The sequence below is a fragment of the Pezoporus flaviventris genome, unplaced genomic scaffold, assembly GCF_033815535.1.
Source record: "Pezoporus flaviventris isolate CSIRO_AGI_PZ_B2104156 unplaced genomic scaffold, CSIRO_AGI_Pfla_v1 ptg000228l, whole genome shotgun sequence".
Classification (NCBI taxonomy): Eukaryota; Metazoa; Chordata; class Aves; order Psittaciformes; family Psittacidae; genus Pezoporus; species Pezoporus flaviventris.
In genome coordinates this window covers 412,160-436,844 of record NW_026892776.1, presented here as the reverse complement: position 1 = coordinate 436,844, position 24,685 = coordinate 412,160, and the positions used below count along the sequence as shown (strand labels likewise).

Genomic DNA, 24,685 nt, shown 5'->3' with positions numbered 1-24,685 from the left:
CCTAGGGACTGGACATGCTGCCTGGGCCGATTTTGGGATGCAGCCACAAAAGCACCTCCAAGCAGAGCCAGTCCCCTGTTCTGGTGTCCCTCCTGTCCTCTGCCCCCTCTCTGTCCCTCTCTGTCCCAAATTCTGCCCGCTCGCAGCCTGGTCTTGCATTGCACAATGCGCTGCTTCTCCCTGCTCCAGCTGCCTCCCCAGCTGCTTCCCATGGGATACAGGCAAGCCAGCCGGAGCGGCTGCGGGGAGCAGCTGAAACCACAACAGTCAACACCAAAAAAGTCCAAAAGGTGAAATAAACTCCAACAAAAGGATGGAAAATGCAAAGTAAATCAGGCAAATCCACCCACAGTGCTCTCTCCTTGATACTCCTCAGCAAGCAACCACAGAGGGTACGTTTAGCCTGGGTCACCCCAAGTGCAGAGCTCAGGGGATCCCACTGCCACGTCTGCAGCCCCTCCTGGAATGGGGACACCCCCAAATCTTCCCTACAGGAGCTGTTCCCCAAGCCCAGCATGACTCTGACCCATCAAACTATTGTGTCACCTCTTCCATCACCAGCACAGGGGGTGAAAGGAGGTCCTGGACACCACAGAGGGTCACAGTCCTGGTTACAAGCATGGTGTCTTCTTAAAAAGTATTAAAAAGCACTTTAATTTAAAAAAGAAAGGAAAAAAAAAGAGCCATAAAAAACCAAGATTGCATCGTCAATGGCCTCCCAGTTCTGTGCCACCGGCTCCCAGTGCCTCACCGGGGCATGGAGAAGGAGCATCCTGGGTCCTCTCCACCCTGTCCTACCCTGCTCCAACCTCAACATTCCATCCCCATGTCCCCAACCTCAACATTCCATCCCCATGTCCCCACCAGCCTCCAGGCAGCACTGATGCCAATCGGATTTGGATCAGACCTGCAGTGATGCTGCTGCCATACCCTCCAGCCCATCCGTACTCGCTCCTCTCCGCTCAGGACTGGGATCAGGACCCTCAGGTGCGGGGTGAGAGGAGGGGTTGTCCTCTGCTCCGACATCCCGCTGCTGGCAGTGGACCGATGGGCTCCCGGCCTTCCTCAGCCTCTCCCCATCCAGCTCTGGATGCGGTTTTCCTTTCTCCCTACACTTCCTTTCCCATTCTTCTTTTTTTTTTTTTATTTATTTAAAAAAAAAAAAAAAAGAAACTGTTCCTAAGTCGAAAACATCTGCGTCACAAGTCAGTCTTTTTTGGCTATTGTTTTTCTTCCTCCTCCTCCTCACTTCAAATGACTCCTCACGAGGCAGTGGGCGCGGGTGCCTGCTGAGCACAGCCCCCTCACCCCGCACCCTTCATACCCCCACCTGTCCCCAAGGGCCCCTAGTCCTTGACCAACTTGTAGACATGATGCTGGGCGCCGTGCTCGCTGGTGGACACCTCGAAGACGAAGGCAATGCAGAGCAAAGTTTCCTGGGTATCCCTGTTGGTAACAACCTGCGGCAGAGCACACAGTGCATCAGGATGGGGCTGTGCCCATGGGGAGATGCTGTTACTCGTGGGGTTGATGGGCTCGGACACTTTAATTGCACCATGAAAAATGTGCTACCTGTTATTTAGAACCCTAGAATCAATCAGGTAGGAAAAAAACTTTTGGATCATCCAGTCCAACCCTTACCCCAGCACTGCCAAGGCCACCCCTAACCCATGGCACTGAGGCCTCGTCTCCACGCTGGTGACTGCAGCCCTGCCCTGGGCAGCCTATTCCAATGCCTGAGCACCCTCTGGGGCAGGAATTGTTCCTCAGCTCCATCTAAACCTGCCCTGGTGCAGCTTGAGGCCGTTTCCTCTCCCATGTTCCTTGGGAGCAGAGCCGAGCCCTCTCCTGGCTCCATCCTCCTGTCAGGCAGTTGTAGAGACATTTGGGGTGTTGCACAGGCTTAGGCACAACCAATTTAACTGCACTACCAAGAGCTTGCTACCCAGTTTTTGGGGGCTCAGGTGTATATGCACTGCCAAGGCTGAGTGCCCTGGGATCAGGTAGCACACAGCAGGCTGTGTCAGGGTGGGAAATGCTCCCTGGAAAAGGAAGGGAATTACCTGCAGGATGGTGAAATTCTCCAGGACGCTGTTCATCATGTACTTCTCAGGGAGGTGCTTGAGTTTGTGGATGAAGTTGATCATGTACTCGCACATGGGAGACCGGTGGATGCGGTAGACGAACCGGCCGTTCTCCAGCCGTGCATATTCCGTCTGTGGGGCACAGCCAGGGTGAGCACTGGGAACCCAATGGCACACGGAAAACCACACGGTGGCCAACTGGGACATGGTGAAGATGGCCTCTCCGCTCCCATGAGTCCTACACCCAGCTCTGGGGCTTTCTCCATCCTGGAACCCACTGTGGACCCGATTCCCACCCCTTCCTGATGCAGTGGGGCGTGGGACTCACCTCCACCTTCTCCACGACCTGCTTCCCAAAGGAGCACACCTTGGTGGAGACCGTGATGGTCATGTTCTCTGCACTGCTGTACTGGCTGCTGACACCGTAGAAAGTCCCTGGCCCGTCCTGGATCGTGCTGTTCAAATCCGCCTGGAAATGATGTAAGATAGAGGGAAGAAGTGTGAGGGTGCTGAGGCGCTGGCACAGGGTGCCCAGAGAAGCTGTGGCTGCCCCATCCCTGGCAGTGTTCAAGGCCAGGTTGGACACAGGGGTTTCGAATTGGATGAGCTTTAAGGTCCCTTCCAACCCAAACCATTCCATGGTTCTACAATGAGCAGAGATGGGGTCCTCTTAGGTGACATACCACCCAGCTCTCCATGGGAATAGGGGACACCAGCTTATGAGCTGCCCAAGATGCTCTCACTATGCTGGCAACCTGCATCAAGCCCATGGCTCAAGGACAACCCTCCCCATCTTCATCCTCCCAGCATCGTACCCAAAATTTGACGAGGAAGAAGGAGTTCTGGGGCCCACGCTCATAGAGCTCCTTGAGGCCACCTTTCTTCTCGGGGAACTTGTCGTAGATCTGGCGGATGTCCACAGCCTCCAGCAGTGGGTCACTGTACGAGGGGTTCGTCTGCCCGATGTGTACGAAGAGGTGTTTGCTGTACTGTAAGGACCGGGGTGGGGAGATGAAAACGAGAGGTGAGGTGAAGCAGGAGGTAAGCTTGCAGCCCAGAAACCACCCTTGTGCTGGCCTGCATCAAAACAAGAGGTAGCAGCAGGTGATCCTGCCCCTCTGCGCTGCTCTCATGGAGCCTGCTTGCTCCAGGACATGGAGCAGTTTGAGCAAGGCCAGAGGAGGCCATGAGGATGCTCAGGGGCTGGAGCACCTCCTGTGTGGAGCCAGGCTGAGAACACTGGGGCTGTTCAGCCTGGAGAAGAGAAGCTGCATGGAGACCTCAGAGCAGCTTCCAGTGTCTGAAGGGGGCTACAAGGATGCTGGAGAGGGACTCTTCATTAGGGACTGCAGTGATAGGACAAGGGGTGATGGGTTCAGACTGAAACAGGGCAAGTTCAGGTTGGATCTAAGGCAGAAGCTCTTCCCTGTGAGGGTGCTGAGGCGCTGGCACAGGGTGCCCAGAGAAGCTGTGGCTGCCCCATCCCTGGCAGTGTTCAAGGCCAGGTTGGACACAGGGGCTTGGAGCAAGCTGCTCTAGTGGAAGGGGTCCCTGCCCGTGGGCAGGGGTTGGAGCTGGAGGAGCTTTAAGGTCCCTTCAACCCAAACCAAGCATGGGGACAGGCACATCCCACCCAGGTGCTGGGGACACGCAGGGGACCGTTACCGTTTCAGCATCCCGTGGCACCTCCATGAAGGCAGAGTACTCGAGGAGCCGGAGCTTGGCGGAGGCGATGGTACGGTCCTGCCAGACCGGCACGGCCGAGGCGGCTGGTGGGAGCGGAGCCAAGGGCTCATAACCTGGAGGGGGACACGGACACCATGGGGTGAACCCCCCTGCACTGCTGTCCTATTGTATCCCCCACCCACCCAGATCTCCCAACACAGGGGCCTTCCCATGGGATGGCCAAAACATGGGATGAAAAGGGAAAGTGACGTGGAGGTGGGAGGAGACAGAGCCGGGAGCAGCAGGGTCCTGCTCATCCTGGAGCTTTTTGCTGGGTTTAAACCCATTTTTTTCCCCTAGAACCTGCAGGAGGTGGTGGGAGGGTGGCACAGGGCAGAGGACAAACAGGACCAAGCAGGTTGCAGTCCCTCTAAGGAGGGCAAGGGTAGCACTTACTGGCTAGTGATGGAGGCATGGGTGGCTGGATGGGGTAAGCTGGTTGTGCAAATGGTTTAATGCTGGAAAGCAAAGAGCATCATTAGGTTAACGAAGCCTGGGTTACCCCAGCCCCTCACCAAGGGGGGGTCTTGCCCAGCACTGGGCAGTGGAGGGGTCTCATACTTACTCCTGAGAGGGTCCAGGCTGTCCTGGGATAGGCCCACTCCAAAACTGGGAGAACAGCACAGGGAAGAGTCAGCGGCTTGTGACACCCCCAAATTCCCCTCCTTGCCTGCTTCAAACTGCCTTGAGTCCCCATATCCCCCCTTGCATTGCCACCAGGGCTGAGCATGGCCATCAAACACTATCCCCTTGTCCCCTGTGCAGGATCCGTGTCCCCCCCACCCCAGGGTGTCCCTGTATGGGTTCGTGGGGCTGTCCTCACCCTGGGGGCAGCGGAGAAGACAGCCTGAGGAAGAGGAGGAGGGGGGCTGAGCTTGTTCTGCAGGACGCTGGCTGATACGATCTGCGCGGAGGACATGGAAGCCATGCTCTGCAGAGCCTTATCCTTCGAGACCTGGTCCTGGGGGGGACAGGAGGGAGATGGGGAGTTATAGGGGCAAACTGAGACCCCCCCTCAGTCTGAGTGTACAAAAGCTTGGAGCTGGTCGTGCAGCCCAGCCAAAGGGCCAGGGCAAGTGGATGCCCACCCCACCCCAAAAGCACTCTTGTTAATAAATGCTTGAAGCTTGCAAACGTCCCCTGGGCAAGAGCCGCTGGGGCTGGAAGGTATCGCCCCTGTCCACCCCCTCGGGGATGCAGAGGATTGAGCCCCTCCACAGGAGCAGGCAAAAGCAATGGGGAACAAAAGGCATCACAAACCCAAGCTCAACTTACCAAGTTCATGGCCTGTCCACAAAAGAAAGGAAAAAACAAAGGTTAGAGCCTCGTGGGAGCCTGTGGGCACTGTGTGCACCCCCAGTGGGGTATCCCCCCCCCCCCCCAGCTCATCAACACAGCCTGGTCTGGGGACTGAGCCCCTCGACCACGGGATGCACATGGTGGGCACCGATGCCTGGGCTTAACCCCAGCCCCCCCGAATGGGACGCCAAAGCCTGCCCACTGTCTTGGGGGATTGTCAGCCAGCATCTCTGTTGGCTTTGTCATAACCTCTGCAACCTTTAACATCCTTCACAACCTCCTCAGCAAACCCCAACACTTGCAGCCAGGGCACAGAGAGGAAGAGCCACCAGCTCCTGTCCTGCCCAGCCCCAAATTCCCTACAGCACCACAAGGAAGACCCTGGGCACAACCCATCTGTGCCCTGTGTACGTTCCTATAGGAGACCAATTCTTTTTGCCTTTGCCTTTTGCTGGGCAGGAGCGGAGGGCTCCGAGGTCTTCCCTCACGGTAGGGCTGCTCCTCCAGCCACATCACCAGGACACATGGTGCTGGTCCCACCGCACAGCCTGTTTTCCCTCTGAACCCTCCTCAGGGATCAATCACTTCATCTGTTTCCACCTGGGGCAGCGCAGGAGCATGGGCATGCAGCCGCACGCAGCACTAACACGTGCATGACTGCAGCTTAAAATACTTCTATTGCTCACGGGAGGGAGTTTCCATTCAATAGGACAGGCACTGGGTGAGGGCAGAGGGGTGCCCATGCCCGGCTTTGCCTCCCAGGATGGCTGGGAAAAGATGTTTCGCATCCACAGTGTATTGTTTAAAGGGATCCCTGCCCTGGCTGTTCCCTGCTGGATTCCTCCAGGCAGCATGGCCAGGGACGGAGAGCGCAGCCATGGACACTGGCCTCCATCCCAACTCCAGGGGTCATTCCTGCCTCTGACTCCCCCTTGCCCTGGGCCCTGCAATAAGGGAAGCTGGTTTTTATCTATTTGATTCGGGGCTGGGAGCTGCGTTTAAGGTGCATGAGCCCAGAGGAGCCTCCCAAAATAGTTTTGGGTGCCCTCTCCTAGCTTCCCCCCCAGACCAAACCTACAGGGGGTGGAAGCACTCCTGGCACCCCACTCATGGGGCACCATTGTCCCTGCTGAAGGGATGTGGAGGTTATGGCTTGGTGGGCTCCCGGGCAGGGTGAGCCAGAGCTTGTTAAAGCTCTGGGTGCCAAAATGCAAGCGCCAGCTCTGACAGTGGCCCCACTGCCAGCCTCAGTGCTGGACACTCGGGCACAGCATCCAGGACAGGGACACAGGGAGCAGATGATGCCTTTGGGACCTGGAGGTCATGGCAGGGAGCTGGAACCTTTTCTGGGCTCCTCGGCAAGGCAGCAGGTGTCCCCCCTGGATCCTGCCCATGGACATGCTTCCTGGTGTGACAGTCTGGGATTAAGCTGGGAACACCCCAGCGTGCACAGCCCAGCCTGGAGCTGCTGTCCTCAATGGGTGGCAGTGCAGTGAGGACCACTCTGCTCCACACCTTGCACCATGCGGGTCCAATCTGAGCAGGGCTCGGTCCTTTGTCAATGCCCCCAGTCCTGCTCGTGCCCCATCATCATCCTCCCCACCACCGCCACGAAGCACAGTGGGACCAGTTACGGAAGGGTTAGTTGGGCTCCAGTTAGGAGGAAGGAAGGAAAGAAAAGCGAACCAGAGAAGAGAGGATGATCCAGATTTTCCTCATTCGGCTCCCTTGGCTCCTGGAATCACGGGCTGCCCTGGCACCCCCACTTCTCCTCCTGGGACCCCTGTGTCCCCTCCACAGTAGCATGGCCCCATCTGGACCCACTGCCGTCCTCATCCCTGAGCTGCCACCTTGGCCATATTCAGACCCTCTTCCATCAGAAGTCTCTGAGCTGGCAGCCTGCAGAGACCCGAGGACCCCCCTACTTCTGCCCATGTCCTACCAGCACCCGTCACCAGTGGGGCCAGGTCTCAGCTTACAGGGGGACAGCCCTTTGCACCCCTTGTTTGACCCTCACTGTCTTGCTGGCTGCTCTTGGGGAGGAGGTCCTACCCTTCCTGGGAGAACTCCTGATAGCCCAAAAGAGGGGTGCAGCCCCACGGATCACCAGAGGAGGTTTAAACCCCCATTTCCCCATAGTGGAGTCCTTGCTTGGGTGACAGGAGGGGATTTGGCACCCAAATTCACTCTTCTGGGGGAGAAGGAAGGGCTCTGCCTCCCCTCCCATCCTTGCACTTCTCTGTGCATCCTGCAGTGATGCCTCTAAAAACCCATCTGGTCCCAGAAGCCGAGGGAGGGGGAAGGAAAACCAAAACCACCAAACCAGAGGTAGTAAAGGAAAGCAAGCGGCACACCGCAGAGCCGAGGGCGTTAGTGGTCAGCGGGCGCGGCGGCGGGCGCGTACCTTCAGCTTGGACTGAATCTCACGAGATTTCCGCCGGGCAAGAACCTGCAAGTGGCTAGAGACCTGCAGAGAGAGAGCAGGAGAGGGGGAACAGCAGAGCCGTCAACCAGAGGAAAGGAGGAAGGAGGAAAAAGGGGCTGCCCATGCTCACAGAGACACCGCCGCGGACACCTGGGCAAGGGCACCAACGTACCTTGATGCCAACCTGGTACTCCCGCACCTTCTTCCGAGCTAGAACCTGTATGTGGCTGGACACCTAGCGCCCGCCATGCCGTTCGGAAAGGAAAACACAGAGAGCGTGAAGATGTGTTCATCCCTGCGAGGTGGGATGATGTTCCTGGGGAAGGGAGCATGGAAAAGGGGAGGAGCGCAGGGGGTGATGCTCCTGGAGATGCAGAGGGTCCTGTGCCTGCCACGAGCTGGAGAGAGCAAAACTGGAGGGGCTCTGGTGCTGCTGCACTGATTGATGCTGGTTTGTGCCCCCCTGTTTGGGGCGAAGCTCCTCAGAGTGAAGCTGATGCAGTTCGGGGGGGGTCCATGTTTACCATGTCTTGGGGCTTCCCAGACAGAACCCCCAGCCCCTGTGAGTGCAATGAGCTGCTGCTTGCAGTGTTGAGGGTACAAACCGGCTGGTTTGAGGGGCCCCTGGGTTATCCTGCAGCGGGTATGCAGGTCCCAAGGGAGCTCCAGGAGGGACCAGCTCATTCCCCTGAGGCTCCTGCTGATTTTGCAGGTGGGAAAGGTGAGAAGTGTTGTGAGGTTTTGGTGTCTAGGCCCTCCTAAGAGCAGGATCCAAAGCAAAGGGGCTGATGTACAGGCAGGAAGGGGACAGGCAAGATACTTCTCCCACCAGCGCCAAGCTGGACAACAGGCTGTGCAGGACACGACTGCACAGAGGGGACAGTGCCACATGCACTCTCCCCTGGGAGTGCTGTCACCCAGCACTGAATCCTTCCCCACATGAAGAAGGGGTCCAGGGAGCCAGTTGAGGCTTCAAGCCAGAAATAAAGCACTTCTCAGCGCTGGTCTGAACGCCGGGACAGTGGCTGAACCCTGGTCCCTCTCCCTCCAGCATCAGTCCTGGAGGGATGTCCCCCAGCCAGTGCCTGGGGACCAGTGTCCCTCCCTTGAAGGGACTTGTGGCACGGGACAGTCCCAACACAAGTGTCCCCATGCTCCAAACCCATGAGTCCCCTGCAGTGGGAGACAAACCCACTCCCAGCACCATGGGTCACCAGCTCCTGGCTGGGGACCACCACAGAGGGGAGGAAAAAGCCACCAGACATGTGATAAACAGACACATCCCTTCAAGGGCAGTGTGTCCTCACATAGGTTTGATCTCTGGCAGAAGGGTGAAGCTGCTGGGATGGATGAGACCCTGCTCATGCAGGCAATGGAGGACCACTGCCTGCTCCCTGCCCTGCTGGCACCGGTTTCCCTCAGCACCAATCCTTACAGGGCAGCGAGGCTGGAGCAAGGGCTCTGTGGGACTCCCAGGTACCCAGGACCTGCACAGCCTCTCCCCTGGCCAGATGGGGACACCTTGGGATCAGCCTGGGGGCTTTGGGGATGCCTTCACTGTGGTGTCTGGCACAATCAGCATAAAGACTCAGGCCGCACCAGGGCAGGTTTAGATGGAGCTGAGGAACAATTCCTGCCCCAGAGGGTGCTCAGGCATTGGAACAGGCTGCCCAGGGCAGGGCTGCAGTCACCGTCCCTGCAAGTGTTCACACAGCGTGGAGACGAGGCCTCAGTGCCATGGGTTAGGGATGGTCTTGGCAGGGCTGGGGTAAAGGTTGGATCGGATGAGCTTAAAGGGCTTTTCCAGCCCGGTTGATTCCATGATTCTAAGGGCCAGAGGTGGGAACGGTCTCCAGATCCAGGTGGAGCAGCAAAGGGATGCATGGATGTGCGTGGATGCACACACTGCTCGTATGGGAGATTCCAAGGCTCCTGCTCCCATGGGTGACCCCAGCACAGCCAGGAAGGGCTGGGTGCTGCCTGCCCCATACCCCAGATTTCAGGGCACCCACAGATCAGGCTGGCACTGACCATCCCGAGGGTGTTTGTGCTTGAAAACAAAGCTCCTTGCAGAGGATGAGGGTCCTGCTGGCAGCAACGGTGGCTCCAGGAGGGGATACAGAGGATGGGTGATGCAGCCGGGCACCCACTCGCCCCCAGGCTTACCTGACCCCTCCCCCTGCACCCCCAGAGTCCCCCCAAGAGGAGAAGCACAGCTATGCCCTCACCTGCTTCCTCGTCCGCGTCTTCCCCGTCCGCAGCTTGATGTACCGGGCTATCAGTTCGTTACGACCTGCCAGCAGAGCCAAGGGTCAGCCCGGGGGAAATGGGGGACAGGGGCACCAGCACCCCCCAACCCAGGCTGAAGATGCTGGTCCTTAATGAGGCTACTCCTTAAATGAGGCAAGTTCTTAACGAAGGAGGCACTGCCAGGAGATGGCGCTGCCACGACAGCTCTCTGGCCCGAGGGGACATGGGGTGGCTCGACGGGATGTTGGGGTGACCCTAGGGGACGTGGCCAGACCCCTCCAGGCCAGCGGCACCCACTGGGTCTGGCAGCCCCCAAACACAAGGGGGCTCAAGGGGGGTGACAGCGGCCCCCCACGGACCCCACCACAGCCCTGTCCCCAAACGGGTCTCCACGGACCCCTCAAAGCCCAGACAGGGCACCCTGAGAGGACCCATGAACCCGCTCCCTGCATCCCTTCCCACCTGGACCCTGGGGCGCCCCCCCCCGGCTCCCCGCTTCCCGTTCGCAAGCTGGCGCTGGCCTTTCCACCACTATTTCCTAACGTCCCGGGTCTAATTCGAAGCAGAAGTTGCTTTTGCACCACATTTTGGGGGCCAGCTGTGGCCAATCTCTGCTCGAACGTCAGAGCAGCCGGGAGCTTTCTTGTGCCGGCCGCGGCCCCCCCCCGCCGTGCCCCCCGCGCTCGGGGGCGGCCGGGAACGCCACATGGAGCTCCATGGACCAGATGGTCGCGGTTGGAACTTGTCGAAATGCCCTTGGAGCGGGTTTTGGCTTCAAAAAAATACATCCCTTAAAAAGTAGATCTACGATCACTCCCCCCCCCCCCCTCCCCCCCCATCCTTCCAGCACAACCAGCCCTGGAGCAACTGGGACTTCCTGGAGGAGGAGGGACACACACAGGGACAGACAGGGCCAGGTGCCATAGGGGATGGCTGCGCTGTGCTCGAGATGGGTGCTGGCAATGGGGCGCATCCCAGTGGCACCCTGAAGCACTGAGCACAGCTCCCATTGCTGCTGCTATTCCCAGCCTGCGCCCTGGCCTCGTCGGTGCCTAACAAAGGGAAAGGCCACATGGGTGTCCTCCAAAGCTGAGGGAGATGATGCCTGCTATGGGGTGTGGGTGGAGGGGATCCAGTGCTGAGCCCCAGCCTGGGGGTACCCAGCCCTGCAGCAGCCTCCAGGTCACATCAGCTCCTGAGTCTCTTCCTCTCCTTACCCAGACCAAGGAAAATATATGAAATAAATATATGAAATAAATATGGGAAATAAATAAATAAGGGAAATAAATGTGGGTGCCTTCCTGTGGGCAGCAGCCAGCACCTCCTGCACCCATCCTGCCTCGCACCTCGCCCCAGCCACCACCCCGGGCTGTACTGTCCCTGTCCCCCATGATTCACCCAGGCCGGTCCCTGTCCCCCGTGATTCACCAGGGCTCGTGCCATTCCCTCCGAGAGGGCACGTCCTCCTCCAAATTACCACATTCCCCAAATTCCTCTCCCCTGACACCACCACGTGAACCAGTTGGACGGGCTGCGTTAAAAATAACCCGGCGGGCAGCGAGTGGAGAGCGGGGGCCAGTCCCAGCCCCCCAGCTCCCACCTGCTTGCTGGCATCAGTGGGGCACAGGCTGCTGTGGCCATGGGCATCCCATGGGACACCCTAGAAGAGGTGGGTGGTGGAAAGCAGCGGCCCCAAAGCACCTTTATGTCAGATGCTGGCATCGCCGGTGCCACCGGTGGCTCTTGGGGTCCCCAGTAAGCTCAGCACCACTGGCTGGGGGTCCTGGAGTGGGGAGGTGCTGGGGAGGGTGGAGGGAGATGAAAAGGATCTGCCGGGGGGGGGGGGGGGGGGGGGGGGGGGCGCTGCCTCTTTAAGCAGCTGCCAGATGTCTCCGAAAGGCTGGAAAAACCGGTCGGGGCTCGGCGTTAGGGCCAGGCTCCCGGCGGCACTTCAGCTATTCCCGGAGAAATCCAAAAAATGCACCCGCTTGGGAAGCCCTGTGCTACCCCCCCCACTCCGCTTTGGGGGCCCCAGCAAGCAGGCTGGCACAGGGAGCTGGGGATGGGGACAGTGGCACGGTGATCACCACCAAGCCTCAGCCTCTTTGCCCTTCTCTGTGAGCCACGGCAAGTGACATCCTGGGTGGGTGGATTCTGGAGGCTGGGAACGGAGGTGCCAGCCTTTGGCACTGCAGGGTGATGGTGACATCGTGAGCCATGCCCGAGGTCACCAGCCCTGGGGGTGACAACATGGGAGGTGGAGGGGAGGAGGGACGGGGACACCATGACACCTTCCCCTGCTCTTTGGTGGCACCATACACCCCGTGCCAGCATCACCTCCTGTCCACATCATCCATCCTCATCCTCTTCCTCCCCACTGCAGAGCTGCCAAGACGGAAGTGTTCCAAGAGACACCAGAAACTAGGCTGAGAGCACTCCCAAACTCATTGCACCAGTGGGGCCAACCAGCCCTGCTGCTGCCAGCAAAGCCACTGACAGCTGAGCCAGGTGCAGGTGGCTCAGGGTGGGCTGGTGGCTCTCACCACAGGGTGCTGCCCATCCCCAGGTCCGGTTGGGAAGGGTTGGGAGCGATGCGGAGGCGCGCGGGAACGGGAGGGCTGGTGCTGGCCCCGCAGTCCCGCACCCGCTCCCTGCCCCACGGCTTCACCAAACCAGTCGTTCCGGCAGGGCCGAGAGAGGGAGGGAGCAGGAGGGAGAGCCAGGCAGAGGGAGGGGATGCGGGTCACTGCCACCTCCCTGGTCCAGCTCTGGGATGCACCCAGAGTAGCTGCTTCTGCTGTTGGGGGATGCTTGAAGGTGATGCCCCAGTGTGGGTTTGGGGCAGGAGGTTTTGCTTCACCCCATCACTCACCGTACATCTTGCCCTCATCCGAGAGGATGATTTTCCGCCGGCCGCAGGGGGGGTAGATCGCCAGCGCCTCCTGGAAGCTCTGCTCGATGTCCGGACTCCACACACCCTCGGCATCATTGTCCAGACTCTTGTCCATGCCGTCCTGGCCATCTTCCCGCCCCTCCCCGGGGCTGCCACTGGCGTTCCAGCTGTTGGACGCTATGGTGCTGGCTGCTCTGGGCTCCGATCCCGAGCCCCCACGGACACACGACAACCTGCAGGACACAGGGACACCAGTTAGACCCAGAGACCCTCACTAGAGCTGCAGTGACAGCATGAAGGTCATTTCCTAGCACTGGCCCTGTCCCCTGCTGTACCCACAGCTGGGAGCAGCATCCTGGTGCAAGGCATCACACCCACAAACAGGCTTTCCTTGGGGGCAGAGCCTTGATTTCTATGAGTACTCCCAAATCCAAGCCACCAGTGATCTCCCAGGGTCAAACTAGAAAATTTGGGGAAGGAAACAGCCCAGATGCTGCATTATCCATGAGGAGCTTGGGCACATGGTGCCCATGGGTGACACCTCAGGACGGGGCAGCAGCAGCCCCACAGCCTGTGAGCCCCAGCCCCACACCAGCACCCACACACACTCAAAAACTGCCCCCAGCCCCAAACCCCGCACTCTGCTGGCAAAGGCAGAGCTGGGATGTGAAAGGAGACATTGGGCTGCTCCAAGCCAGACCCCCTTAATGGGAACCATGTGCCAGAGCCCTACCCCTGGCACCGGGAGAGGCCCCCGGCCCTGAGGATGCTCTGCCCGGGCGCTCCGCGGTGATGCTGGGGAGCCTTCAGCCCCCCTCCTCCTCCTCCTCCTGCCCTTGCCCGGCTCCCCGCGCACTGTTTTGCAATAACATGTTTGGCGGCAGCTGCGGGCGGTGGGAGCGCAGAGGTGTCTCCTGCGCCGCGCTTCCCGGACGGGCTGGGAGTGTACAAAGGTCTCCGGCGCAGACATCTCCTTTTAAAGGAACTGAGCCGCCGCTGGCTCCGGCGCCCGGAGCCCTTCTCTTTTCTCTCTTCTCTTCTCTTTTTTTTTTTATTTTTTCCTTTTATAAAACAAGAAATCCCCCCCCCCCATCCCGTCCAATCCCGTCCCCATCCCGTCCCCATCTCTCTTTCCCCCGTCCTGATGTGATGTCAGCCCCGCCCTGGTCCCTGCCGCCCGCCCCTGCCGCCGTCCCCCCGCCTGCTGCTCCCCCTCTTGCCGAGCGCTGTGGCCAAATAAGGAGAACTGGATTGCAGGATGGAGCCAGGCGGCCAAGGCGGCGGCGGTGCCGGATGGGCCCGGGGCACCCGAGTCCCGCAGCGCCCTGTGGCAGGATGAGTCCCACGTTATCCCGAGTGCCACAGCACCCCAAGTCCCACCGCACCCCCGCCGTTATCCCAAGTCACACAGCATCTCAATCATTATCCCAAGTCCTGCCGCATCCCAGTCGTTATCCCAAGTCCCACAGCACACCAAGTCCCATGGCACACTGAGTTCTGCGGCACCATGAGTCCCATGGCACTCCAAGTCTCATGACACCCCAAATCCCATGGCACACCGAGTCCTGTGGCACCTCAAGTCCCACAACACCCCAAGTCTCACAAAATCCTGAGCATTATCCCAAGTCCCATAGCACACCAACAGCACCTCAAATCCCACAGCATCCTGTGCCTGCTGCCGTGCTGCTCCACAGGGCAGCCCTCCAGAGGGATGTGTTGCCCAAACCGAGTGGACTGTCCAGGATATAGGAGGATAAGAGGACACTAGGTGCCAGGCAGGGATAATGCAGGTAGCACATGGAGATGGCCCCAGTGGGTCCTCCCCTGCAGTAGGGCTCCGTCCCAGTGTGGCACCTACAACTGCCTCGCTGGGTGCTGAGCCCTGGCTCCACTGTGGCAGCCCAAGAACACCCAGAAGACCAGGACCCCCAGACAGGGGAACCAGAGATCCCGCAGCTGCAGCACAGCAGCCCAAGACCCTGCAGCCCTCAGAGCCCATGGGGGCCTGGGCCCCACAGGCCTGCACCAGCCCAGGACCCCCAGAATCCCAGTACCCTACAGCACCACGAGAGGGGAAAACCCCAAAAGCTAATGCTGGGGGTGACTTTGCTTTGCCAGGAGGAGCCACCAGACCCCCTGTCCTCCCCAGCTGAAGGGTGCTTTTATAGCCAAGCGACAGGACCAAAGGCAAAGCTATAGGGCCATGGACAAAGCTATAGGTCTGCAAGCAGATCTATGGGGCTGGTTGCACCAATGCAGGCATGATCCTGGATCAAGCAGCATGACCAGTGCCCTGGGTCACCGTCCCTGTGCCAGACGCTGCAGGTACAGGCAGGGTTCCAGCTCACGTCCCCCAGCCCAGAGCTCCCCAGCCCCTTCCCACTCCATTGCTCCCCCCGCAGCAGGAAAATCCCAGCCCAGCCTTTGCAGGGAAGCCAGGAGAGGAGGGAGCGTGATGCCGGGGTTCCTGCCAAGGTGCGAGGAAGCAGCTCCTCCTCCTCCTCCTCCTCCTCCTCCTCCTCTTCCACCGAACCTGCTTTCGGCTGGGCTGAGACACTGGATTTCCTGGAGGGAGTGTGCAAGGCGCTGCGCTGACGCAAGGCACGGCCAGGGCCGCGCTCCACCCTGCCCTTACAAAACACCACCAACAGCAGCAATTAGGAAACTGGTGTGGCTGGACGGGCTGCGGAGGGACCACCGGCCAGACCTGCTCCGGGCAGGGAGGTGACCGGACCTGCTGGGAAACATGCCACCAGCTCCTGCCTTCGGCTGCTCCCCAGGCACCGGGGGACAAAACCCCTCCCGTGGTGCAGGCACCTCTGCAGGGCTTGGGGACCCCAGGACCACTGACCTGTGGTGGGGATGCTCACCCCCATGGGGATGCTCACCTCCCATGGGAATGCTTGCCCCACCATGGGGATGCTTGCCCCCATAAGCAGGGATACTGGCTGGCAGTCACACCAGGGGGACCACCCCCCCACGTCCAGCTCCCTCTTCCCATGCCTCTGTGGGGTACCATGCTCCAGTCCAAGGCTTTTAGTGGGTGCTGGAAGGGGGCTGCACCCTTGCAAGGTCCCGCAGTCGTGGCAGGATGGGTGCACACAACAGGCAGGGGAGGATGTTGCCGGGGAAGCCCTTATCTCCCTGCAAGGCCAAGGCTGTGCCAGGGGATGGTGTTCCCACAGGATCACAGTGCTTGGCCCTGGCACCATGTGTGGGGGTGTGACGCAGACCGTTGTGCAGGTCAGGGAGAGCTGCTGAGGGCTGCAGAGCCTGGAAAAGCCACAAGAAGCCTCTTTAACCCCTGCAAAAGCAAAGGGGAGGTTGCACAGGGGAAGGCTGCTTCAGACAGGGTGTTTTCTGCTGGGTGGCGGGAAGGAAATCTTGTGGAGGCAGGGTCTGTGGTCAGAGCGGTCGGTGGGCACCCGCTGGGGCTGGGTGCGGGTGCCGAGCTCAGGAGCAGGGTGCTGCCGGGACCAGCACAACCAGCCACGATAGGGATCAGTGCAGGGGAGAGCAATGGGAGCACGGGGACATCACTGCTGAGGGCTGCAGGGCCACAAGGCTGTCAGCCCCACAAAGCCCCCGGGTATGGGGAGCTCCCTGTCCCCATCTTTGTCCCATGCCACCAAGATGGGGGGAATGGGGTATTCCTCTCCCCCAGTGTGCTCAGCCCCAAAAGCGTTACCCCAGCCACCCCTGACCTCCGTGGCTGGTGGCTGTGTCACCTATCTCTGGGTCCAGCATTGCCCTTTGCGATGCTATTGCCACAGTCCACCAGGGACTCAGGGCATGGCCACCAGCATCTGCCCACGAGGGGGTCAGCAGCACAGAGCGTTCCCTGTGGAGACCATTTTTGAGGGGACAAGAGCAGTACCAAGGTTCCCTCCTTAAGGGGGGCTCCCCCAACCCATGGCAGGGCACTACCAGCACCCAACAGGATGATCACCTGCGGTGCTGGGGACACTGGTGGGACAACAGACCCCAGGTGGGGGGGTCTGGCTGCATCCCAGCTCCATCCCACCTTCCCGTGCAGGAGGCCTGGAGGGATCCAGCCCTTCTCCCTCCCTCCTGCACACAGACCCCACAGCAAAAGGATAAAAGTTCATGGACAAGCCCGGGCAGGCCTGGCACCGCGCAGTGCTCACCTTGCACCTTCACAGCCGCAGCACTGCGAGGCCACCGGCAGCCCTCCCCATCACCATGACCAGTGGCATCCACACCCAGGGGTGAGGGGAAAGAAGGAGCCCCCATCGCCCCTCGTGCTGAGTCTGCAGACCCCCATAGCCCGCTCTGTGAGACCCCAAATGAGCAAACTCTAAAGCTGAGGATCCTGCACACCCCAGCTCCTCCCCAGCCCATGGGGCTCAGCACGAACATTGCTGGGGGGGCTGACAGCAGGCTGCAGGCAGGCAGAGGCCTTTGTTAACGTGCTCCTCGTGTTAGGCAGGGGACCACTGGCTGAGGGCAGTGTTCCTGCTGCTGCCTCTGCCCACACCGTGACACTGGGAACAGGCCCTGGATAAACGCTGCCCTCACGGCCACGGCCACCAGCCTGGAGAGCCCTTCAGAGCAAACCCAGAAACCTCAGGGCTCCCAGGGGACCCCAACAAGACCACGACACAGCAGGGAAGATGCTGCCCTGTCCCCTGCCGACCCCAGCGCCAGGCACGGAGCTCAGCTGAGCACGACCCAACAGCGCTTTGCCTGCAATAGCCAAGTGCTTCTCACAGGAATCCTGGACCCCTTGGCAGCTCGACCAGGGACCCTTTGGGAACACCGTGCCCCAGAGCCTACCACAGTCCCACAGGGAACACAATCCAAGTTGCGTTCAGTCATCCCAGGGACAACCAGCACCCATTGAGCCAGGCGACAGCAGCCAAGCAAGACCCCGCTCGGTGGGGAGGGCAATGGAAGGAAGTTTGTTTACATCGTGCTCCTCTTGCAAACAGCTCTCGGGCTGCAGTGAGGGATCCCCTAGCTTGGGAACGGAAGGGAAGAGCGGCCGCTCTGCCCTGTCCCACCCAGGTTTGCACCTCCCTGCCAGGGACTATCAGCCACCTTCACTCCAAAGGGACCCCAGAGTGCACTGGGGACAGGGCAATGGCAGAGCCCCCCATACACCAGCCTGGCTCCCCGTGAGACAGCTCGAATAATTTCCTCCCCTCTATCGCTTCCTGTCCCTTCCGGCTTGGCGGGCGGCTCAGGAAGCAATCGGAGCGGGGAAACCGCAGGAGGCCACGTGGCAGCATCCCACCAGGGTCCACGGTGCTGCCAGGGCTGCCCCAGGAATGTGCCTCCCAGCTCTGACTGGATCCCCACAGCCAAAGGGTCCCCCAAGCTCCCAGCAAATCCCTAGGCCCTTGCTCGCAGGGATGTGGCTGGTCCTCACCCAGCGGCCCAAGGCTGAGGGATGCTCAGACCCTTCATCCAAAGGGTGAAGAAAGAGGAAACTCAAGTGATTTGGCCCCAAACATTTTGGTAGGAAGGAGGGAGGGGACCAGGCAAACCCTGGGGCACAGCCCAAGATGCTTCCTCCTAACGGCAGAACCATGGGTGTCAAACCAACCCCTCCATATCCTCTTCCTCCAGCCTGGGTAGAGCAGCAGAGCCAGGTTTCGGCTGCTGGAGGACCTGAGCCAGTTTTGCTCAAGCCTCCAGGTTCAAGACCAGAGGGCAGGGGACAGATGGACACCGTAACCCTCCCTGGCCCAATTACGGCCGCCCTGCCCAGCCAGGCCGGGGCGTTTCACCCAGCATAAATAGAAAGCTTTTGCAGCATTAATTGCTCTCTGTGTTATGAAATGTTCTGGATGGAAACAACAGGGTTGGAGTCGCCTGCCGGGCACAGGCCACCACCACTGTGGCCATCCCATGACATCCCCAGCACCGGTGGCCAGTGGCACAGCCAGTGCCAGGCACTGGCACCCACTGGGGACCGCTGAATTCTCTTTGGTCCCGCATCAAAATACACCCAACCTGGGATGTCTCATACTGAACATCCCCTGTAGATGAGCTCAGGGTGGCTACTGTGTCCCATATCCCAAGGGGCTCCTGGCACTGCTTGTCCAGAGCGTCTCTGGGAGCAGGGAAGCCCTAAGGGCCAGCAGTAGTTTGGTGTCCCCTCATGCAGGTGGGCCAGTTGTCCCGGATAACCTTCCAGCCCTCAGACCTACTCCTGGGTGGAGAAATGCCTGCATGGAGGAGTTTCAGGTGCTGCTGACCCTATTTAATGCCATTGGAGCAAGGACAGGGAAAGCGTCTTCCTGGGGATGCCGGCTGGCAGGCGAGGATGAGGAGGATGAGGAGGAGGATGAGGAAGGCTGCAATGCATTTCACACCCACCCCCGGCTGCCTCCACCCCTGCGAAACCCAACCCTGCCCCGGGAGCAGCTGCCCGAGCTGCAGCACCACTGCGCTCAGCACCGGGAGGGAGAGGAACACAGAGGGGCTGGGGCGCAAACACCGGTCCCCCCCAGCACCGGAGACACAAGGTTTTGGGGGCTCAGGCACAGAGATGCTCCGGTCTGGGACCCCACGTGACACAGCAGTGCCACCCCTGCGAAGGGGACACACTTCCCTGCCCCACCATGATGAGCATGAAGCTCAGAGTCCGCGTTTAACACAGGAGATGGTCCAACTGCTTGAAAGGAGGCTGTAGTAAGGGAGGGGGCTGGGCTCTGCTCCCAAGGAACAAGGGATGGGACAAGAGGGAACGGCCTCAAGCTGCACCAGGGCAGGTTTAGATGGAGCTGAGGAACAATTCCTGCCCCAGAGGGTGCTCAGGCATTGGAACAGGCTGCCCAGGGCAGGGCTGCAGTCACCGTCCCTGCAAGTGTTCACACAGCGTGGAGACGAGGCCTCAGTGCCATGGGTTAGGGGTGGCCTGGGCAGTGCTGGGGTAAGGGTTGGACTGGATGAGCTGAAAGGGCTTTCCCAGCCTGGTTGATTCTGTGATTACAGCTGCCCAAACTGCATCGGTGATTTATTCCCAAAAAGGGATATTTCTGGGGTAGCGCCACTCTACCACGCGCCCTCATGCACGCCGGGTGCCCGTGGCAGAGCATCGCCTTCTCCCAGCACCTCTCACCACTTCCCAAGCTGAGAGCTGGAATCGGGCACAGCGACTCCCGCTCCCGCAGATTGAAAAATTGCTCTGGAATCCTCGGGGAGGAAAGTTGCTAAAAATACATGAGGGCAGGATTCTTGGTAAAAGAAGGAAGGATCTCTGGCAAGAAGCGTGGCCCAAGAGTGCCGGGGAGCACCCAGACATCGGAGCCAGACCCTGACCCTCTGCTCCTTGATGCCGCCTGGACAAGGCTGCAAGTGAGGTCCATGGGAGAGCCAGAACCCAAACTCGTGCCACCAGTGAGTATGGGCTCACTGAGCCAGCACCGTGGCCAACTCACCCAACCAAGAGTGCGGGTAAGAAGCCGGGCAGCGAAAAAGCAGGATCCTACAGCTCCTACCCCAGACCTTTGCTCCCGGTCTACAAAGCACCCGGATCTTCCTGCTAATAAAAACCCGACGCTTGCCTGGGTCGGGGGCTCGCGTGCCTTCGTGCGGGTGTGCTTTGTCCTAAACCCGAATTGCCTAAGCTTGGAAGGGGGGGGGGGGAAGGCAGGAGCTGGCTGCCTCTGGGGGAAGGGCGGGCGGCGAGGAGCTGGCATGGGGATCGCAGCCCATCCTCCACGCACGCCGCGTCTGTAAACTTTGAACATCTTCCGGAGAGAAGTTAGTGGCTATTGTGAACAGCTGGATCTAATTGTGCGAGCAGCGAGGAGGAGACAGTCGTGGGGGGAAAATAATAAGGCTTGGCGCTCCCAGGCAAGGATCCCTGAGCCCGGCCAGCCCGCCTGCCTCCAACCCACCAGCAGGGAAACTGAGGCACGGAGCGGCGCGAGGCTCAGCATCTCCCTGGGTAATGCAAACCTGGCGTGGAGGCATTGCCCTGTGTGTGCCCCATTGCCCCGCGGCTGCTCCCAGCCAATGCAGGGTCACCCCGAACCCCACAGCAGCGTCTTCAGACCCTGGTGCTCGCTCCCGCTGCTCTGGGCACCGCACACATCCCTCCCTCCAGCCGGCTGCTTCCCGCAAGGCTCTGCCCACCACCTAAAATTAGCTCCAGCTCGGCCGGCCCATCCCCGGCCACCCCCCGCAGAAGGAGCTCTGGAGCACACGCTGGGTCCGTCTGATCCCCCCCGGCAGCGAGGGGGAAGGGGATAAACCAGCCTCCTCCATTGCTTGCATCTTGCAAGCCACCTGCGAGCGAGAGATTCCTGGGTTATTTCTTACAGGGTGAAACGCAGCCCTGAAGTCACCTTCTGGCTTGTAAAAGGATGGATGAGGGTGAGATGTGGGCTGGCTTTAGCCAATGGAGACCTGGCACATCTCATGACACAGCCCTGGAAGGCACTGGGCATGCTGGGTTTTGGTGCTGCTGCTGTCTCGTGGCAACAAACGGGATGCTGGGGACATGAGAGCATTATATCCATTTGGGACCAGATGAGGGGACACACTCCAATGGGATCTGCATCACCAGGATAGATGTTCTTCAACAACTGGACACTCATGTTTCTATGGACCCCATCAGCTCTGCCAAAGCAGAGCCCTATACGAACATCATCCCCAGCTGCCACCCCAAGCATGAGACCGTGGGGTTCACAGCTTGTCACCTCCAAAGTTCTCAGCCACATGTGCTCACCACAAACCCTTCAACAACCTGCATGGGGACCCCAAAACAGTGCCCAGTGCCATGATCCACCTACTCCCCAGCACCACGGGTAGGCGAGTGGCCATCCAGCACCACAAGGAGGTTCTGCTGGGCCCCTCACTCTCATTGCACCAAGCGGGGAAAACCAGAGCACCGGGAGTTGCAGCAGCATGTCCAGACCTGCAGCAGGATGCGGCCGCGCGTTATCGCAGAGGGGGGGTGGCTGCCCCTGCCACGTGCCCGCTGCAGGCTGGCACGGGGACGGCCCCACTGCTCACCCCATCATTACCTCCCTCCCTTCCTCCCTCCAAAAAAACATTTCATAAGCCTCCACGTGACGGTGGCAATAGCGAACGCCCGCCCATGCGCGCCGGGAGCCTGCCCCAGCTGCAACACGCAGGTGCCTGGGCACCAACCCCAGGTTACACCTCGGACACGCGGATGAGGAGCTCAGAGCATGGCCTGGCCACCCAGCAAATCCCCTAGGGATGGGAGCTCCTGAAATAAAAGCTATTTGGTTATATCGCATCCAAAGCAGTGGATGTAACACCTCGCAGCCCCGCCAGCCCCTTGCAATTGCTATCTAGAATTTAGTAAGAGGTAAGCACCTAGAGATAGGACACTTTTTGGACAGCATCCGTCCCATTCGGTGATGGGATCCTGACCCCACAAAGAGCCCTGGGATGGCTCTTGCCATGCAAATCTTGGCAGCACCCTTCATTAGGGCTTTGGAGCCCATTCTGCTCTTCCATTCTCTGCTTCCATGGACAGAAGAGGTACTAAAGCAGGAAAACACACTATTTTCCTGCAAACAGCCCAAAATTGCCCATGCCCCCAGTTTCCAGCTGAGCTCACCTGCCACCGGCCTCGTGCTCACTGCTTTTGACAGGAGCCATGCAGTTACTCGCTATTTAATACATTAATTACAGCTGATTGGCAGTGCCACCCCCTCCTCCCAGAGCCAACTTGCTCCACACCACCAGGAAAGACTCCTTCCCTCAGCACAATGCCAGGGCCACCGGGATTCACCTCCCGACCATCTCTGGTGGTGGCAAGACGGGGATTAAATGGCAATTACAGGGAGATGCTGTTTCTGGTCTCATGGTAGATAGTGATGTCCCATGTATGTCATGGGAAATGGATGCAAGTCCCTCTTACTGATGCACGTGGGGGCTGAAGGCGGTTTTGCTTTGCAGGAAGGTGATGGTAGAGGTGAGATGGCTGCTGGAAGGTTCATCTCTGCACCACTTTGCTCCCCAAAATGCCCTGGTTGAAGGATCCCCCTGCTCCAAGCTGAGCCCTGACACTGCAGGCGCCCCGGTGGGGACGAGGGTCCTTGCAATACCCAGTGCCACTCACAGAAGGCAGCTGGAGCCCGCTGTGGAGCTCGCTGCTTTCAAAGGGTTATTTTTGTTAGAAAAGCCAGTGCGGTGCCAGCCCCGGCAGGGATCTGGGTGCCCAGCATTTCCTGGGGACCGAAACATCCCCCCGTGTCACTCGCCTGGGAGGGGGTGACTGCTCACCCCACACTCATCCACAACCCCTTCCCATGGGAACGCCAGCCCCACAAACCCAAACAACGAAATCCAGGGCCTTCTCTCAAGGGGGCACTTGTGCCCATCCTCTCCAGTGGGGAAGTGCCGGGAATGTCACTCAGACAGCGCCACGGTGACAGTCACTTTTCCCACAAGCAGGGTCCCAGCCCCACCACCCCACACCCATTTCTCCCCCAGTTTTGCTGTTGGGTGACCCTGGCGAGCTCTCGCTCCACATCCACTTTGGGGATCCTCTTCTCTCATCCCAAAGTGAAACAACCCACCCCAAAAGTGGGTGCAGGGAAGAGCTTTGGTGCCATGAAGGCCCCCAGAGCCGGTGGGTGGAGGGGAGGGGATCACCAGCCTGGCAGCCCCCCAGTTCTCTACCCATCACCACAAGCAGCCCAAAACCGGGTAGGGGGGTGGCAGCCCCACTGGCAGGGCCCCCCGGGACAGTGCCAAAGCCCTGACTCACAGCACGCACGTACCCGTGCCGGGTAAAGCGATAGGAGGGGACAGAGGACGCCGGAGCCCAAAATACCCCAGCGTGCCTGACACCGGAGATTATCGCTTTGCCGTGGGACGGTCGCCTGCCCTGGCTCCCCACAAAGCATCAAAAACCCCCAGATCTCTGCCCTCACCTCTCCCCGTGCCAACCACCCAACGGCAATGGCAGGCTGCAGGGTGCCCACTGCCCTGGCAGGGCCTCCACTACCATTTCCAGATGGTTTCTCCCCAAAATACAGGTGTTTTTCTCACCCAAGTACAGACCTGAGCAGTTTCGGGGGGTGGAGACGGGTGGCACTGCGAGGGCTTGGCCTTATTTTCCTTCCAAAGGGGTTAAGGAAGAAAAAACACACTCCAACCCCAACAAGGAGGGTGTAAAAATAAAATAATAATAATAATAATAAAGATGACACACGGCTGAAAATTATACACCTAATTGCTGCCTCGTTAGCAATGCGCCCCTATGACGAGGCACAAAGTGTTTAGCATACAGTCAGTGTATGGTCATCCCCTACATGCGTGTGACACACATGTAACGTGACATGCGTGTAGCCCCCACCCCCCGCCCGGCTCAGCCCCCCAGTCCCGTGCTGTTTCCCGGGGGGAGGGGGGTGCAGCCGGGCCGTTTATCTCTTTCTATAACGCCTGGCGCCTGCTCCCGACGTACGGGCTATACCGTACACAAGGCCTCTTTGTAACCCCGTAGGTCCCTACAGGGGAACAGCCGGAGCGGGGAAGCAGCGCAGAACAGCCCCGACGGGGCGGGACCCTGGGGACCCAACGGGGGGGGGGTTGGGGACACCTTGGGGACACCGCGGCTGTGCCCCACACAAACACCCCCGTCGGGGGGGAGCCCCAAAGGGACGGGCGGGGCTGCCGGGTGCTGGGGGGGCGAGGGCTGGGGCGACCCCGCCGCCTCCCCAGCACCCGGCGGGGCTCGGTGCAGCCGGAGGGCCGGGAGGAAGGAGGCGCCGGAGGAGGAGGAGAAGGAGGAAGGGGGGTTGGGAGTCTCTTCCCGGCGAGCGCTTACCTGCTCCGTGCTCCGGAGGGGCTGGGCCGGCCGCGGGTGCCGGGACCGGGGCCGGGGCCGGGGCCGGGCCGGGACCGGGCCGGGGCCGGGCCGGGGAGGGCGGCAGGAATGCGGGGAGCACGGCGGGCTCCCGGGTCCGCGCACGGAGCCAGGCGCAGGGACGGGAAAGTTTATGCAAGGGAGGAGCAGAAAGTTGGGAGTCAATCAGGAGGCGGCGGGGCCGG

At 60.0% G+C, this 24,685-nt stretch overlaps 1 protein-coding gene across 5 annotated transcripts; it reads right to left on the bottom strand.

Moving 5' to 3' along the window:
* Nucleotides 1-1,158: 1,158 nt before the first annotated feature.
* TEAD3 (TEA domain transcription factor 3) lies at nucleotides 1,159-24,685 on the bottom strand. 5 transcript variants are annotated; one of them, XM_061442633.1, is made up of 14 exons: nucleotides 24,462-24,685; nucleotides 12,656-12,909; nucleotides 9,762-9,826; nucleotides 7,706-7,768; nucleotides 7,513-7,575; nucleotides 5,085-5,096; nucleotides 4,633-4,770; nucleotides 4,375-4,418; nucleotides 4,206-4,267; nucleotides 3,750-3,883; nucleotides 2,900-3,073; nucleotides 2,413-2,553; nucleotides 2,064-2,216; nucleotides 1,159-1,460 (listed from the first exon to the last, which is right to left on the bottom strand). In XM_061442633.1, the coding sequence occupies exons 2-14, from the start codon at nucleotides 12,789-12,791 to the stop codon at nucleotides 1,347-1,349; spliced, it is 1,299 nt and encodes a 432-aa protein (XP_061298617.1). In that variant the 5' UTR covers nucleotides 12,792-12,909; nucleotides 24,462-24,685; the 3' UTR covers nucleotides 1,159-1,346. The 5 variants fall into 5 exon arrangements, with proteins under 5 accessions (XP_061298617.1, XP_061298618.1, XP_061298619.1 ...); XM_061442634.1 differs by lacking the exon at nucleotides 5,085-5,096; XM_061442635.1 differs by lacking the exon at nucleotides 7,706-7,768 and having other exon boundaries at nucleotides 24,462-24,684.